Source organism: Xenia sp. Carnegie-2017, unplaced genomic scaffold (assembly GCF_021976095.1).
Source record: "Xenia sp. Carnegie-2017 unplaced genomic scaffold, XeniaSp_v1 HiC_scaffold_127, whole genome shotgun sequence".
Classification (NCBI taxonomy): domain Eukaryota; kingdom Metazoa; phylum Cnidaria; class Anthozoa; order Malacalcyonacea; family Xeniidae; genus Xenia; species Xenia sp. Carnegie-2017.
Window position 1 is genome coordinate 100,340 of NW_025813433.1, and position 16,675 is coordinate 117,014.

Below are 16,675 nucleotides of genomic sequence, written 5' to 3' on the forward strand. Positions count from 1 at the left end.
GCAACGAAAACGAGGTGTTCAAGACAACATAAACAATTAAATACATACGTAGAAAATATCTTCAAATAAAAAATATCTTGAGAAAAAACTTCATTTTCTTATGTATATTTATTACAGAAGTACATTTGTGATACGATTCTCTGATGAAGGGTATGAAATACGGTCAACAAAGCACTTGGAAAAATGAAAGGTAAAGACTGTAGCAATATCGTGAAGATAAGACTACAGACAAGACCTAGACTTTTTCCTTTGATGAAAAAACAATCGATCATATTTTCAGTCGTAGACACCAACCATAATATATAGCAAGATGATTCTCTCTACCTCGAGCCAAGACTTCCCGATGTAATTACCATCCGTTTGAGCGATGGTAAGAAGTGTCTTGATCGTCTCCATGTTCTTCGTTTTCATTTCATGAATATGCGTGCCACTGGTCGCAGTAATTAAAGTGAACCTGGATAGAGCTTGTACGAAAGCATTTCTTTCCAACTACAATGTGAAAAGAGTTATTAGGAGTATCGAAAAAATGAACTTAATGGTAAAGAATCTCCATTCATTCCTAACATCATTATAACTAGCTGTAATCATTGAAAAACTTTTAAGAAAAGATTATTTCACATTCACATGCATTCTGATATATCCATATATGTACACAAACAGACAATTAATTCAAAGGTAAACAAACATCTGTTTTATTGTATACATATGAGTATAATCTAAACCTTGAACATATAACGCAAAAACATGACGTGTATGTAACTACGTAAATATATTCATAAATTTCAACAATTCAACATTCAACATATTTTTGAATACATATTTATGTCGAGAGAAAGTCACCAGGTGATGAAAAGGTATGCAGAGACATTAATGTCGTTATTTCATACCAAATATATAAAAAGAACACATTTTTGTATGTTTATCAACTTACAGGCATGCTGAATATGCAAGATATTCTTATTGCACAGCGGATTCCATCAAGACAAAATAAAGCAACAGAAGAATCGTCGTTGTCTTGTAGATTGAAGCTGAACGCGGCAAGAAACGGACTCCATGCAACCTTAAACACACAAAACAAAATGGTTAACAATGGGGACTGGGCAGGTTGTAAGAAGCAGATTTAGCTTAAGTAGTGGATTATCTCAAAAGAAAATTCAGTCAAATCATTCACTGCTCAGTTAATATATTAGATTATCAAACAGATTTACTCTTCGTCATCGCAAACATTCATTACATAAAATCTAAGTCTTTTCTTTAACAAGATTAAGATGAATGTCATCATGTTTTGAAATCTACGCCCCCGTATTGCGCACTGTCCATATAAGTTGACATCACAATTCACGCTTCGTTAATCAATCCTTACATACACCATAGATTATCCTCCAGACTCCACCCCCGTACCTGAACATTGTCTTCACGTGACCAATCTGTGTCGCAGTGACGAAATCCGTCTGAATATGACTCACGTCTTCCATTTGTTTTGGCGTTTTCCGCCATCTGCTCCATTTCCATAGAATACAACATACGACGATGTTTCTCAGCAAATCTGTAAAAGATGTATTATAATCAACATTGTCAACCGAAAATCGTCAAAACCTGTCCTAAATTATTGTTGATGTTAAATGAAAAAATTAACACATGGTTCATAGATTAACACTTAAATGATCATCACCTTGTCTAGTGTATCATCTGCATGTAAGAATTGAGCGACTTTGTTTGCTGTCTCACGAAGAGACCTAGATTGAAGCAATTCCATACCTTTGATGGATTCTTGTTAAATCTTAAAGTAAATAGTAAAATTGAATAAAAAGTACAAAAGATAAGCAAATTGTTGACCAAACTTACAATTAAATTCCCTTTTCTCGTCTCCTCTTCTGTTTAAGAGTCTCAAATTCTTCAGCATTATCGATGGCTTTGTACTTCTGAGAGACAAGTGACTACCCCCATTTTGAGATTATAAATCACCGTGCTCCCCTGTTTTCTTCTCCTTGGTGCTTCCTTTTAGAAATTGTTGCGTGCACGATCAACCAGATCTGTCAGGAAATTTATATGGAAGAGATTAAACAGAAGTATTGAGGAATAACTATGATGATTTGAAGATCAATAAGGATTGCATGGATCATTAAGAGGTTAGCATAGATCATTAACAGATAGCTGGATTATCGGAAAGATAGTATAGATTATTGAGAGATAGACTAGAACATTGAGGGTAGCATGAGTCAATAATCAGTAACTATAAACATTAAGATTTAGCCTTGATCCACAGCGACACCAGCAAGGGAAAAAAGATAACCAAGGGATAACTTAGATCCTGAGAGGTTAACTACAATTGTCGAACAACTAGTTATGATTAAGAACATTAGCGTGTGTATAAGAAAATAATGGAGTACCTTGATAAATAGGGGATACAGAGTATAGAAAGATGGAATCTTGATGGAGACAAAATTCTTCAGTGTAGCCGATATCAAAGAAGTACAATGGATCATAAAGGATAAGTTATCGAAATGTATAACAATATTAAGTTTATATTAGCTACATGCGAGTTTCTTCAGTTTCATAAAGATGTTAAACTCACAAAATTATCGGCCTCCTGAGAACCAGGTTTAAAGTAAAGATCCCTGCTCCATTCTACCATACATTTAAGAATAGAAGCGAGACATTCCAGACCTTTGATACAAATACTGCGTTCTCTTGAACCTGGAAAATCATATAAAAACAAGATGACATTGATACTATTCATATAAAAAGCGTGATAAAAGATGTATTATAATCAACATTGTCAGCACAAAATTGAGACATGTTCTACTCCTTTTCATGTTGATAGACTATGTCCCAGTTTTTTCATAATAATTACGTTCAGTCCTTTTAAATTGGCATAGATATGAACAAGAAAATGTAGAGAACTAAACAGTTTGAAACATATTCATCAACACTGGTGTAACCTAATTCAATAGAGCATCATCCTGGGCAACTTTAGACCAATCATTGATCAATCTTTGAAAGATATTGACAAAAGCGAATTCACAGTAAATAATTTAAATATATATCAACGACAGTCTGTGCTTCTGCAATAAAGGACCACGAATGGACATTAATGGATAATATGAATGGATATTAATGGATGACAGGAAGATAAAATAAAAATTTAATTGTTGGTATATTGATAATTAGTAAAGAAAGGTCACACCTCACCTCTTGCACACCCGCGAAAATTTAAACAAGAGTTGTAAAGACTGAATATAGGATGGGATTTGGAAATAAAAGATGCTTAATTGTTGTACAGGGTTAAGCAAGAGCGAGTGATATTTGGTAGAACTGGAGACAATGTTAGTGCAAGCTTTACACCGAAGTTGACAGTTTGCACCAGCTAGAGAGTTCTCACTTACGTCTCAAGGTTTACATAAGCGAGTTACAAACACAAAAACATCTTTTAGTTCTTTTGTAAATAATAGTAATGCAGAAACAGACAACTTCAAGAAAGTTTAAAATTTTTCTCTAACATGTATTCATGATTCATTTGCAAATTATCTTTGATTGATATAATTCATGTAGCTCAGATACGCGCACGTTTGTACAGGCTAATGCAAACACAGTTTAAGTTGTTTTTCTATGTTTAAGTTTTGATTAAGTAAATAGTGATGTCGGATGAATAGCTTTAGAACATTGTTTTGATGTCGATAAACATTCACGGTGTACATTAAAAAAACACAATTGATTTTATTAAACTTTCTGATAATCAGTGAAAGACTCTCAATGAAAACAATAGGTTTCCAAAGAAATAAATGATCATAAAGTTCTGAAATTTTCATGACTAAACTTGAGGGACAATCGCTTTTAGAAAAATGATCGATGGTATTTCAAATATTAGTTGTTTTATAAATACCTTGGTAGAAGCGTTCAAACTTTAGAGAGGTACTTGTCTTCTTTGGCACAAGAGAAAACTTCAGAAGCAATGATTAAATATGATTTATTGTTCCAAAAAGGAAAAGTTTCTCCATCAAATAAATGGTGTTTACAAAACGGGGTCGGAACATTTGTTTATCCATTCCATTTGGGCTTCCTTCTTTGGGTTAATTCCATTTGGCGGGCGTTGTTAACAGCCGTTGTGTTGGATTAAGTTGCATGGGCTACAAACGTCCGTAACTTTGGTTAAAATGGTTGAACGAGAATACAGATTTTGTTCGAGTGGTCTCCTTTGATTTTGGTGAAACCTTTGATTCAGTTTGAAATAACGTCGCAGTTTAAAATTTTCTTTTCAATTTGACTCCTGTTACTTGGTGTCTCTTGCTTTTGTTGATCGCACAAGTTTTATGCTTCATGCAATTACTTAGCGAGATTTTTCTTTAGAAATTCAATGAACGCTTTTTAAAATAGATTATTATGTTGTAATTTTTCTTTAGAAACTGAAATATTTTAGTATCCATTTAAAAAAAAAATAACGAGTGAAAGCCAACTATTTACTTGCAGCACTTGGCCTCTTACATTGAGAACAAAATTGAAAATTTAATCCACAAATCCTAGTTGAAACATGATTTTTGTTTATCTTCAAATTGTAAAATAGACCACCGTGATCCTTCATAATAGACCTTGCCAGGTTATGCAGCCATGTTGCAGGGGGTGCAAAACATTGCGCCGAGCGCGATCACGCATGGCGTCCATATAAATTACTAATAAATACGCAAAATTACCCTTATACAATATATATTGGCCATTTCTTTCAAAATATTTCTCAAACTCATCCATTTTAATAGTCCAAACTATTATTTGCAATTTTTATGCACGTGAGTCAAATTTTTGTAAGTAATCAAAGCAAGGAAAGTTAAAGAACATTTGTTTTTGAACAACTTGACCGTCGTTTGAGCGATGTTCTTGGGTTCGCAAATGTGCGGATCTCATAAGCCAAGTCAAACGAACTAAACCCTAAACTAGCCAAACCAGCCGTGAGCAGTCATAGCCAAAATGGTAAAAATGCGCGTTGCAGTTGGATGTGCGATAATGATATAAGCTATCCCTATTACCAAGTTAAGAGGTCTCATGTAGAAATTTAGTTTTTCATAAGTGGCCCAAAGATCAAGCACTTGCTGAAATTTGGTGAAAACAATTGCAAACAGCAGAGCGGATGACTTTAACCCGAAGCCTGGTGCACAAGGTACTCATTTTGCTCAAATTATTTTGCCTTGATAAGAAGAACCCCAAATAAAGGGGCAGATTATCCTTTTTTATTACGCTATCAGAGTACGAGCAATCGAGGACCCGCTTAAACGTAAAGGAGAAGAAACATGGACAACATCAAAGTGTCTCATCAAACCCTATGACACCGAGGATTCTGATTCAAGTTTTGATGGAAGTCCAGCAAAATCTGAGGCATCTTTACTCCTGTCCTATAAAACCTGGATCAAGTTTTTCATTCTCCTCTTTTGAATTTGCTCTTTTTTTATCTTTATTTATTAGAAAAAAAAACCATAAAAGCAAATGTTTCTTACTTTCACAAGACTTAGTCTAATGACCTTAGAATTTTCCTCCTGTTTTATGTAGATAACATTCAGAAAGGGGAGGACAATTTAAGCTTATACGACAAATCTGAGTAAACAAACTTGGTCACGCTGCATGTGGGTGTCTAGGTATGCGGACATGTACAGCTTTGGAGTGAGTGCCTAATAGGAAGGACAGCCACAAATTTGCCTTTTGCGAGACGTTTTGAATGTGATGTTTTTACTCGTGTATTAATTTCCAATTCGAATAGAAATTGTACAAAATGTGTCGCTCGTGTCAAATGGTACAATATATTAATGAAGCGTTTACCAGCTTTCCAAAGCGCCGTCCTCAGCTTGCTGTTAAAATTGAAGCCTTTAGCAAACTTATACGAGTTCTCCAGCACTTCGCAAAACAAAACAGTTGGTTAGATGTAAGATGTGGAAACATTCCGTCGTGTTTTCGTTTACCGGTTCGTCGAAGTGTTGAGACACTGAAATAATGAAAACTAAGTCAATAATTATAATGAGACATGTACGATTATTGAAAGTAAACAACTCTGACTACAGTGTATCGTTGCTACTTATAACAATGTCAAGACATGAAATTGTATGAAAGTTCAGCTCTTGTTAAATAAACGTCAAAACCAAGATGCAAAACTCTCAAAGAGCGCATTTGATTGGATCATGGTTGACAATCACTCTGGAAAAACACGGTTGTAGCTACATATGGTATTTAAATGGCTGGCCCTCAAGTAAATAGTCCGACTCAATTGTGTATATAATAGTGTAATCACCACGATAGCACTCCGGTGATCACATAGCTCAGTTCTATGATTTCTTTGGTATTTCGCGAAGGAAAGTAAAATTCGTAAAATTACAGATTTGTTATTTTACATCAATCCAACGATTTTCGAATCAGTTTAAATCGGTGAAGGTTTTACATCATTGGGTGATTTAGAGAATCAGTTTGACTACCATGAAAGGATTTACTACATTGTAGGTGATTTAGAGAATCAGTTTGTTAACCAGGTAAAGAGGATTTACTACAACATTGCTAGGTGATTTAGAGAATCAGTTTGACCAATCATGTAAAGAGGATTTACTACAACATTGTAGGTGATTTAGAGAATCAGTTTGACCAATCCAGGTAAAAGATTTACTACTAAATCATTGTAGGTGATTTAGAGAATCAGTTTGACCAACCAGGTAAAGTTCCGCAGATTGGTGTTTAGAACAGAATCCGGGTAGAGTTTACTAAATCATTGTAGGTGTTAGAGAATCAGTTTGACCAACCAGGTAAAGAAGGTTACTACAACATTGCTGGTGATTTACAGAGAATCAGGTTTGACCAATCAGGTGAAGAGGATTTACTAAATCATTGTAGATGATTTAGAGAATCAGTTTGACCAACCAGGTAAAGAGGATTTCAAATCATTGGTGTTGTAGGAATCAAGTTTGACCAATCAGGTGAAAAGAGTTACATACACCGTTGTGGGTGATTTAGAGAATGGTTTGACCAATCAAGTGAAAGATGATTTATTACACCATTGTAGGTGATTTAGAGAATCAGTTTGACCAACCAGGTGAAAGAGATTTACTAAATCATTGTAGGTGTTAGAGAATCAGTTTGACCAATCAAGTGAAGATGATTTATTACACCATTGTAGGTGATTTGAGAAATCAATTTGACCAATCAGGTAAAGAGAAGTTTACTACACGGTTGTAGATGATTTGAGTCAAGTTGAAATCAGTGATGATTTATTACACCATTGTAGGTGATTTAGAATCAGTTTGTAATCAGGTGAAAGAGGATCTTACAAGCCTGCATACAACACATAACGAACTTTAAGGAATTCAACCCAAGAAATCGTTTATTCTATAAAGTCTCTTGAGGATAGTTATTGAAATTTTTATACGTGTCTAAAGAAAGGTACCAAATGTGAACTCGATAAATAGGAGGTTCATATACTCATGTTTTGTATTAACTTCCAGTGAAATCAATTGTTCTCACTACAGATTAAAGAGATGCATATATGACTTTGTGACCACCCCAGCCCTACAACCACAGAATAATAATTATAGAGAAGGGCCTCAAGTGTACTGCGTCCTCATGGCGCCATTATTCCACAAGATATATTTGGGTTTTCATTTTGTTTCCCAAACACTACAATTACATGACGTCCGTACTTCGTAGTAAATTAAATTATTTCAATATAAGAAATGACGTCGGTTCATTTTAGTGTTTGGAAACAGTAACCAAAACCTTGCTGGAATAATCTCAATCGATATGCGCGGCTGTATGGCGGTGGATAAAACATCAATGGTTCCGACACAAGTGACTTTTCTGTATATTACATATTCTGTACTTCAGCTAAGAACTTTGTTATGCCACCAAGGGAACTCTGGTATACAACATTACGACAAAGCAATTTATCTCAGTATTACCTACAATGACCCGCAATTATAACTGACCTGCTAATTCAGCCATAGTATCTTCATCTTCTCGCTTGCTGGTGCTTGGAAAAAAGACGACATTGTCGATCATTTGGATAAGTTCAATTGAACGACACTTAATGATCAATGAATTAACAGCATCCTCCGTCTGCACAACTAAAATAATGAGAGATGATTTTACGACGTTAAAGTAGATACATGAAAAATTTAAAATGACACTCAGGTGTTTGTTGAACATTTCCGTATTCACGCACAGACGATTTTTTCATTTGTCGGTAAAAATCGAACTTTTGAATATGTCAAACAAAGGGCTAATTTATCTTATTAGGGTCTTCTAAAATAAAATAAAATAAGCAACGAATGCCAAAAATAAAGCAAAAATGAGTTCCTTAAGTTAGTGCCATTTTTATGAAAAATAAGTGTTAAAAGGAGTAGTAATAATTACAAATTAGTAACATTATTAGTTCTATTAGCAACAATTAACAACATTATTGTTTCAAACATTGCAAAATGTAAAATTTTTGGAACATAAAAGTTTCAGGAAATGTTACATGACGTCGCTTTACTCTTCAGATTGAGTTTTCAAACGCATATATCAATTATACGTTTTCTACGCCTTTCCAATAAACCAAAATAAATAAATAAATAAATAAAATAAAAGTAAATTTAAACAAATTAAACAAATTAGCTTACGTAAATGGCAGCAGGCTGTGACAGCAAATTGTGTAATCTGATTTCTGTACATAGTTTACCTGGTTCGTGTTCTTCGACGGTTCAAATCGTAAACTAGGCGTACTATATGAAGCTGATGCTGTCTTGTTCTTTTGTTTCTTCAACTGTTTCTTAGGCATTTCCTCTCTCTGTTTCATTCAAACCTTTTGACGATTGCTGACCATCTTGATCGTCCTCGTCTAAAAAATAATACGGAAAAATTTTCTCTTGTTACTCGAATACAAGCTGTTTGTCCATACGAGTTAAAGATTCACACGAGCTATATTGTAATATGCGAACATTTGCTCACATGAGAGCTTGGTTCAAATGAGCTTTTTTATGATTATGACGCTTACCATGAAATATTTTCAATCCTACAATCATGGAGACAATTGAAGCAACATTTTCCTTTAAAGAATTCAAAACTTTTACATTTACCTTCCAGATATTTGGGCACGATATCATCCTCAGGTCAACAGGTAACATTATCTACAATATACGTCAATTTTAAAAGGTAATAAATGCATAAACAAACAGAATAGTTATGAAAATTTTTAAAATTTTGGTGAAATTTTAAAGAAACGATTCAATACTTATTATCAGATAAAATTTTCTCAAGCAATTTCACAAAATTCTGATTTAATAACTACGCAAAACATTTAGCAAATAACCAACTTGCCATGGTTTAGAGGTACAACCAGAATGACGTGTGCTTAGCCGCAAACGTTTGTAATTTTTAACCTTGAGTTTTGGCTCTTTTCAATCCTTGAAATCATCAGGGCTGCTCGCTATCCGGGCCAGCTCGCCTCCGTATAATCAAGCCCTAAGTGTAACTTATCTTGAGTGGTGATGACGGAGGTGACATCAGGTGTGGGTGGACTCCACCGTTTCAATGGATTCGTGAGTACGGTTGATTCAAATATCGTTTTTACACGTGCTATGTAACCTTCCTGCGTCTTCGGAGAACGTGTTGCCAATGGATATGATGAGATTTTCCAAACAATGGTGCCTAGACCTCGCTAACTGCTCTGTATATCTAAAGACATGTATAAATGAACGAGCAAAAGCAGGACATCACCAATTAACGAGCAAAGCAGGACATATTGAATGAACGAGAAAGGCAGGACATGTATGGGTGAACAGAACAAAGAAGCGGGACAATCACTTGGTGATTGGTTCTGACACAACGAACCAATCACCGGCATATTTTGGCACAAACACGTTGCGTATTTTAGAAGCACCTTGTTTGACACACTCTAGATGGCCATACATATCATCAAGAAAAATTTCAGCAAAATATCAAAATACAGAGTAAAAACATCGATGATAGCAGATTGAGGCGTGATTACAAGTTGTTGTCATCCATTCTGATTTCTATAAAGAAACATCCACGTAATTTCAAAACAACCTCAGCTGATGTCTCATTTTATAACGAGAAATACAACACTTATACACGGACTTTATTCTATGTAAAAGGAAACGACCTTCCAGTTTAAAACTACTCCCTCCGTTTTAAAGGCAAAAGCATTCTTTACAGGTGGGTGCTTTTTGACAGTGTTTCAAAACTTCATACTGGCACAAGTCGTTTACACAAAATGAAATCGGTGTGTGTGAATAGGGAATGCAAGAGGATAAAGAATGGATGAGAATGAAGTAGAGACTCTAGAATGAAAGTGGATAAAGGTGAATAAGAAATAGAGGAAGATATGAAGGGATCATTGAACTAAAATACATGGAACTACATAAGCAAATAATTGAAGCCAAATCTTACATCCAGACACACGCGTGTTTAGTGTTTTGAGTTCTCTCGCGCAGTGAAAATTGGTTGAACACCCGCGTGTCTGGGTGTAAAATTTAACTTCAAAATACTACAGTTTTCTATTACGGTAGCGTTCCATGTATTTTTAGTTCAATGGAAATGAATCACAATTGAAATGGATGGTGATTGAGGAATGAAGGTGGATGAACATGAACACATGAAATGAATATTATTCCATGTGGAACTGGATAGTCGTGTATGTAAGTTGACTTTTGCGATATAATGTGTGTGTTTATGGCAATCATAGACAATAAGACCAAAATAACGACATGATAAATTACGCGTTTTGAAACGTGGTCGATTTCAGGAGAATAATGGACCGGAAAAATGTTTCTCAGCGAATCAAAGCACGCCATTTGGCGGAAGTGACGCTTGCAATAACAAAATAATGGCAGATTTCCCCTAACCTCCTGCCAATCTATCTGCTCACCAGTAGTTTCAGCGTGAAAATTCGAAACAAGACTTTAAACACATCACGCCACAATGTTGGAGAAACGTGTTCCCGTATGTTTTCATGATTTCAAACATCACGGTTGGGCCTCTAGTTGATGGATGGAAAATAGCTCACATTCAAAATTATACAATACATACTAATCCTATGCAACCGACAACTCAATATTTCCACCATACCTTGTTCTGACATCTAGTTTACATCGGTTGATGATACACGAAAGTTCAAAGGACTGGAAACCAGCCTTTCACTGAGATCTGTCCTGCTCTGATATCCCAGCATTCTCTGCTCCGTAGTCTTTAAATATCTGTTTTATAGAAAAGAAAACAGACGCCATTGAAAAATGCTACACGAAAAAGCGATTGAAATAGATAATTAGGATTTGATTTGATCCAAGTGGTTAGCTTTGATGTGATTTTACAAAATTCAAATAAATTTAAGGTGAAAAGAAATAGATTTGCAATTGTCATTACTACAGAAGTTTTTCGGAAAGAATTTGGCGCAATTTCATTATCAGTCTTATTGCTTCCATACTCGTGTCAAGAAACTTGCGTTGCATGCGAATTCCGAGAACACGGCAGCATCTTGAAGAGTCGATGGTCGCGGGAAAATATTTCCTCAAAATCGTGGCTGAAAGAGAATGGGGATGTGAAATTTATACTGATAATCTTGTGGGATAAATGAATCTGTCAAAGCTTTGATTTACAAGTGACGTTGAAACAGTAGAAAACAGAGGCTAGAAAAGTTTAAAAACTTTGCCTTTTGACACGTTTTCAACTAAAAACTGTTTCATACATTTTATTTCATTTCTCCATTAACTCTCGTTTAATTATCATTCATGAATCATGAGAAATCCATCGACTTTATGGTAAATAAAGTTTACCTTGAAAACTTATACGAATATGGCTGAATTACCAGGAAAAGAACGAACACATAAAATTCTTGTTGCAAAATAAACGAAGTTCTCCGTCACATCAAGAGAAACACATTTTACTTAAGCGATATTCAAATTCAATTTGGATTAATTCAATATTTTACAGATGTCTAAGTCGTTTCATGCTTGAAACGGATTCACCATCATTTCTTCAAACATATGCAATCATTTTTATTTTAAAATTTAAAATTTGCACCGATACAAGAACCTCACCCAGAGAACAACAGACAGGTCGGCGGTAAGATTAAAAGAAAATCTCCTTCCTTAAACTACAAACCTGTTGTTTGAAAAAGCGAGTTCCACGATTCCTTCATCATGATCGGACGCAACCAAAGAAAAACGGAAAACATTTTTCCAACCAGATTTGATGTTTGCGGCTTGCGAATGAACCATTTGTGTGACACATCCGTACGACCTCGAATTGTGGAAGAACTAAAATGTGAAAAATCAGTTGTTGATTCAAGCAAATCGTAGACTGAAAATTGCAGTCCTTGTTGCCAAGTTCATAAAGATATTGAAGAAAATTTTAATCAAATCCTTCCAATTATAAGAGACAAGACCAGAGCGATTGATCGAAAGACGTCCTTTGTAAAATTCGTCGTAAAATTATAACTTGGAAAAGAAGCTACAAAGTCTGCCACAAAATTTTGTTTATTTGAGAGAAAGATTTTCAAGCTGCAAGAAAATTTACATTTTCTGACAGAATTGACTCCTGCATAAACTTACCTGTTTTCTTCATTATGTGTAACGAAGAGGTCGGAGAAAATCCTTTTGGGAATCGAGTGGCAATTCCCCTTCCAAGAACTTCATGGATAATTGTCGCAAAGAAGGGCACAACTTCTTTATTAGAGTTACAACCACATTAAAAATGACACATGAATTATCTAAGATGGAAGTACTATAGTTGGTAGAACATTGGAGATGAAGGCATTGATTATATTGTTTTATACTGAGATATGAAAGAAACTAGAACTGTGTTTTAAAATATCATCATAGTTCACAATTGATCTGATAGTGTAGTTCATAGAACATTGAAGACAATGATTATCTTGTTACTATACCTGAGTACATCATAACAACGTGATGTTATTAACCATAATATCAAGATACAGTCTTAGTCGTTAATAATTACTAACCTTGTTATAATGATCTCCCAACACAGCCCATATTCGTGACCATTGCGGAATACGAACAATATTGTAAATAAGCAATCTACGATCTTCTGCAGACTAAACATACGTATCATTGTAGGATTGGAAAGCTGAACTTCCGAGACTTGACGTAAACCTTCCACGAAATCGACTTAGGAGAAAAGCAGAAACATTTTGAGATTTGGATACAGAGAGATAACGATACTTGGGTTGAGAACTGGGGATTTGCATACTGGGGATTTGGGACACTGGGGATTTGGGATACTTTGGGATTTGGATACTTGGGTTTTGGTATTTGGGAACAGGGAATTTGGATACTAGAAATTTGGTGCCGGAACAACAATGGTCAGTGAATTATGGTCAAGTTAGATGTATAAAAATCTTATGTAAGATGCATTTTAATGTATACATGCAAACCTACCGATAGCATCATGCATCAGTTCCACTGATCCCGTGAAAACTCAAACGTAATAAAACACAATGAAGAAGTTGAGATGAAGATATTCTGCTGGAGAACATAACGCAAAGACAGTTTTGGGAGTTCTTTAAAATTTATTTTCATGTTTATATTCAAGGTTCTCTGGTTCACTTAAGCCTGGAAGATGACTACCGCTAGGATGTCAAAACGTCAGATCAACAATAACAATAACAGTCCTTCTCAGGACTCTGCTAACGGATAATGAACATGTCTACATAGAGAATCATCCATCACATTTCTTGCTGTTACAAATTGCCTCTACCTTGAAGACAATTTTAAAGATTTCGGCGGGGAAGGAAAGCAAAGAGCGCTGGATGGAGGAGGTGAATATTTAGTTTTGCCGACTGATTTGGTTTAAAAGCTATTTTAATTTGAAAAGAAATTAGTTGGTCACAGCGGAAGTGACCGCATAGCAGATATTCACTCTCCCCTGCGGTAAAGTTCTAGCTTCGCCCCTGGGGTGGGAGATGGAGTCACAAAGACAATCCCATTATCATTAGTAAACGTTACCAGTCAACTGCCGACAGCTTTGTGCAGCGGTTCTCCAAATGGCTTCCTGTGAGCCAGCCGCTTTCAGGAATCAGCGGCAACGGGCATCCGACCTTCATAGAAATACAAACAAAGAAAGCACCCAACGTTGGTATTTGACGTTTACAGGCGTCACAACAATGTTATAATAGCAACCTGAGGTTATATCATAAGGTGTCTTGTTGTTTGCGATGAATGCTGTGGGTGAATTAGTAACACCGCTGGACGCCGTGTGAAGGTATCGCGTTTTCGCACCGGACCGATAAGTTGGAAACCAATTCAGTTGGGAAATGCATTTCAGTATCTAGAATGAAAACAATGACTTTAGGGAAAGTAAAAGTATGCATGGAGCAAGGAACAGGCATTTGAGCAGCAGGCGAGTGTTCAACAAGACAATTATAAACGTTAAATACATACGGCGAAAATATCTTCAAATAAAAATATCTTGAGAAAAACTTCATTTTCTTATATGTATACATACAGAAATACATTTGTGATACGATTCTCTGATGAAGAGGTATGAATACGGTCAACAAAGCACTTGGAAAAATGAAAGGTAAAGACTGTAATATCGAAGATAAGACTACGAACCAGACCTAGACTTTTTCCTTTGATGAAAAAACAATCGATCATATTTTCGGTCGTGGACACCAAATATAATATATAGCCAAGATGATTCTCTCTAACCTCGAGCCAAGACTTCCCGATGTAATTACCATCCGTTTGAGCGATGGTAAGATGTCTTGATCGTCTCCATGTTCTTCGTTTTCATTTCTTGAATATGCGTGCCACTGGTCACAGTATTAAAGTGAACCTGGATAGAGCTTGTACGAAAGCATTTCTTTCCAACTACAATGTGAAAAGAGTTATTAGGAGTATCGAAAAATGAACTTAATGGTAAAGAATCTCCATTCATATTCCCTAACATCATTATAACTAGCTGTAATCATTGAAAACTTTTAAGAAAAGATTATTTCACATTCACATGCATTCTGATATATCCATATATGTACACAAACAGACAATTAATTCAAAGGTAAACAAACATCTGTTTTATTGTATACATATAGGTATAATCTAAACCTTGAACATATAACACGCAAAGAACGTGACGTGTACGTACGCTACGTAAATATATTCATAAATTTAAGCATTAACATTAACATATTTTGAATACATATTTATGTCCGAAAAGTCCGCGGTGATGAAAAGGTATGCAGAGACATTAATGTCGTTATTTTCATACCCAAATATATAAAAGAACATTTTTGTGTTTATCCAACTTACAGGCATGAATATGAATATTCTTATTACTGCTGAGATTCCATCAAAGACAAAATAAAGCAACAGAAGAATCGTCGTTGTCTTAGATTGAAAGCTGAACGCGAAGCAAGAAACGGACTCATGTGGCTAAACACACAAAACAAAATGGTTAACAATGGGGACTGGGCGGGTTTGTAGAAGCAGATTTAGCTTAAGTGACGGTTATCTCAAAGAGAAATTCAGTCAAATCATTCACTGCTCAGTTAATATATTAGATTATCAAACAGATTTACTCTTCGTCATGAAACATTCATTACATAAAATCTAAGTCTTTTCTTTAACAAGATTAAGATGAATGTCATCATGTTTTGAAATCTACGCCCCGTATTTAGCACTATCCATATAAGTTGACATCACAATTCCACTTCGTTAATCAATCGCTTACATACACCACATAGATTATCCTCAGACTCCACCCCGTACCTTGAACATTGTCTTCCGTGACCAATCTGTGTCGCAGTGACGAAATCCGTCTATTGATGCGGCTCATGTCTTTTGTTTTGTTTTGGCGTTTTCCGCCATCTGCTCCATTCCATAGAATGCAACTGACGATGTTTCTCGCGCACCAAAATGAAGATGTATATAATCAACATTGTCAACCGAAAATCATCAAAACCTGTCCTAAATTATTGTTGATGTTAAATGAAAAAAAATTAACACATGGTTTCATAGATTAACTTACTTAAATGATCATCACCTTGTCTAGTGTATCATCTGCATGTAAGAATTAGGCGACTTTGGTTGCTGTCTCTGAAGAGACCTTCAGATTGAAGCAATTCCATACCTTTTGATGGATTCTTGTTAAATCTTAAAGTAAATAGTAAAATTGAATAAAAAGTACAAAAGATAAACAAATTGTTATTAAACTTACAATTAAATTCCCTTTTCTCGTCTCCTCTTCTGTTTAAAGAGTCTCAAATTCTTCAGCATTGCTCGATGGCTTTTGTACTTCTGAGAGACAAGTGGCTACCCCCTTTTTGAGATTATAAACACCGTGCTCCCCTGTTTTCTTCCCTTGTTGTACCTTTACAGAAATTGTTGCGTTACTTACGATCAACCAGATCTGTCAGGAGATTTATGAAGAGATTAAACAAGAAGTATTGAGGAATAACTATGATGATTTGAAGATCAATAAAAGGGATTGCATGGATCACAAAAAGAGGTTAGCATAGATCATTAACAGATAGCCTAGATTATCTACCGGGGAGAAGATAGTATAGAATTATGAGAGATGAGCTAGAACGTGAGAATTAATAATCAGTAACTACTGGCATTAGGATTTAGCGATACAGCGACACACCAGCAAGGGGAAAAAAGATAACAAAGGGATAGACTTAGATCCTGAGAGGTTA

At 35.3% G+C, this 16,675-nt stretch overlaps 1 protein-coding gene across 1 annotated transcript; it reads right to left on the minus strand.

Moving 5' to 3' along the window:
* Nucleotides 1–73: 73 nt before the first annotated feature.
* Nucleotides 74–15,756, minus strand: LOC124446875 (brefeldin A-inhibited guanine nucleotide-exchange protein 1-like). Its single transcript, XM_046997759.1, has 3 exons — nt 15,747–15,756; nt 932–1,060; nt 74–489 (listed from the first exon to the last, which is right to left on the minus strand). Exons 1-3 carry the CDS (start codon nt 15,753–15,755, stop codon nt 277–279), a joined length of 351 nt encoding a protein of 116 aa, XP_046853715.1. The 5' UTR covers nt 15,756; the 3' UTR covers nt 74–276.
* Nucleotides 15,757–16,675: the final 919 nt, after the last annotated feature.

What these genes read in the sequence shown, in the direction of transcription:
- LOC124446875 (XM_046997759.1), bottom strand. An exon ending in CTTGCATATTCAGCATGCCT is followed by an intron (nt 490 to 931) that starts GTAAGTTGATAA and finishes TTCACATTGTAG; the next exon opens with TTGGAAAGAAATGCTTTCGT.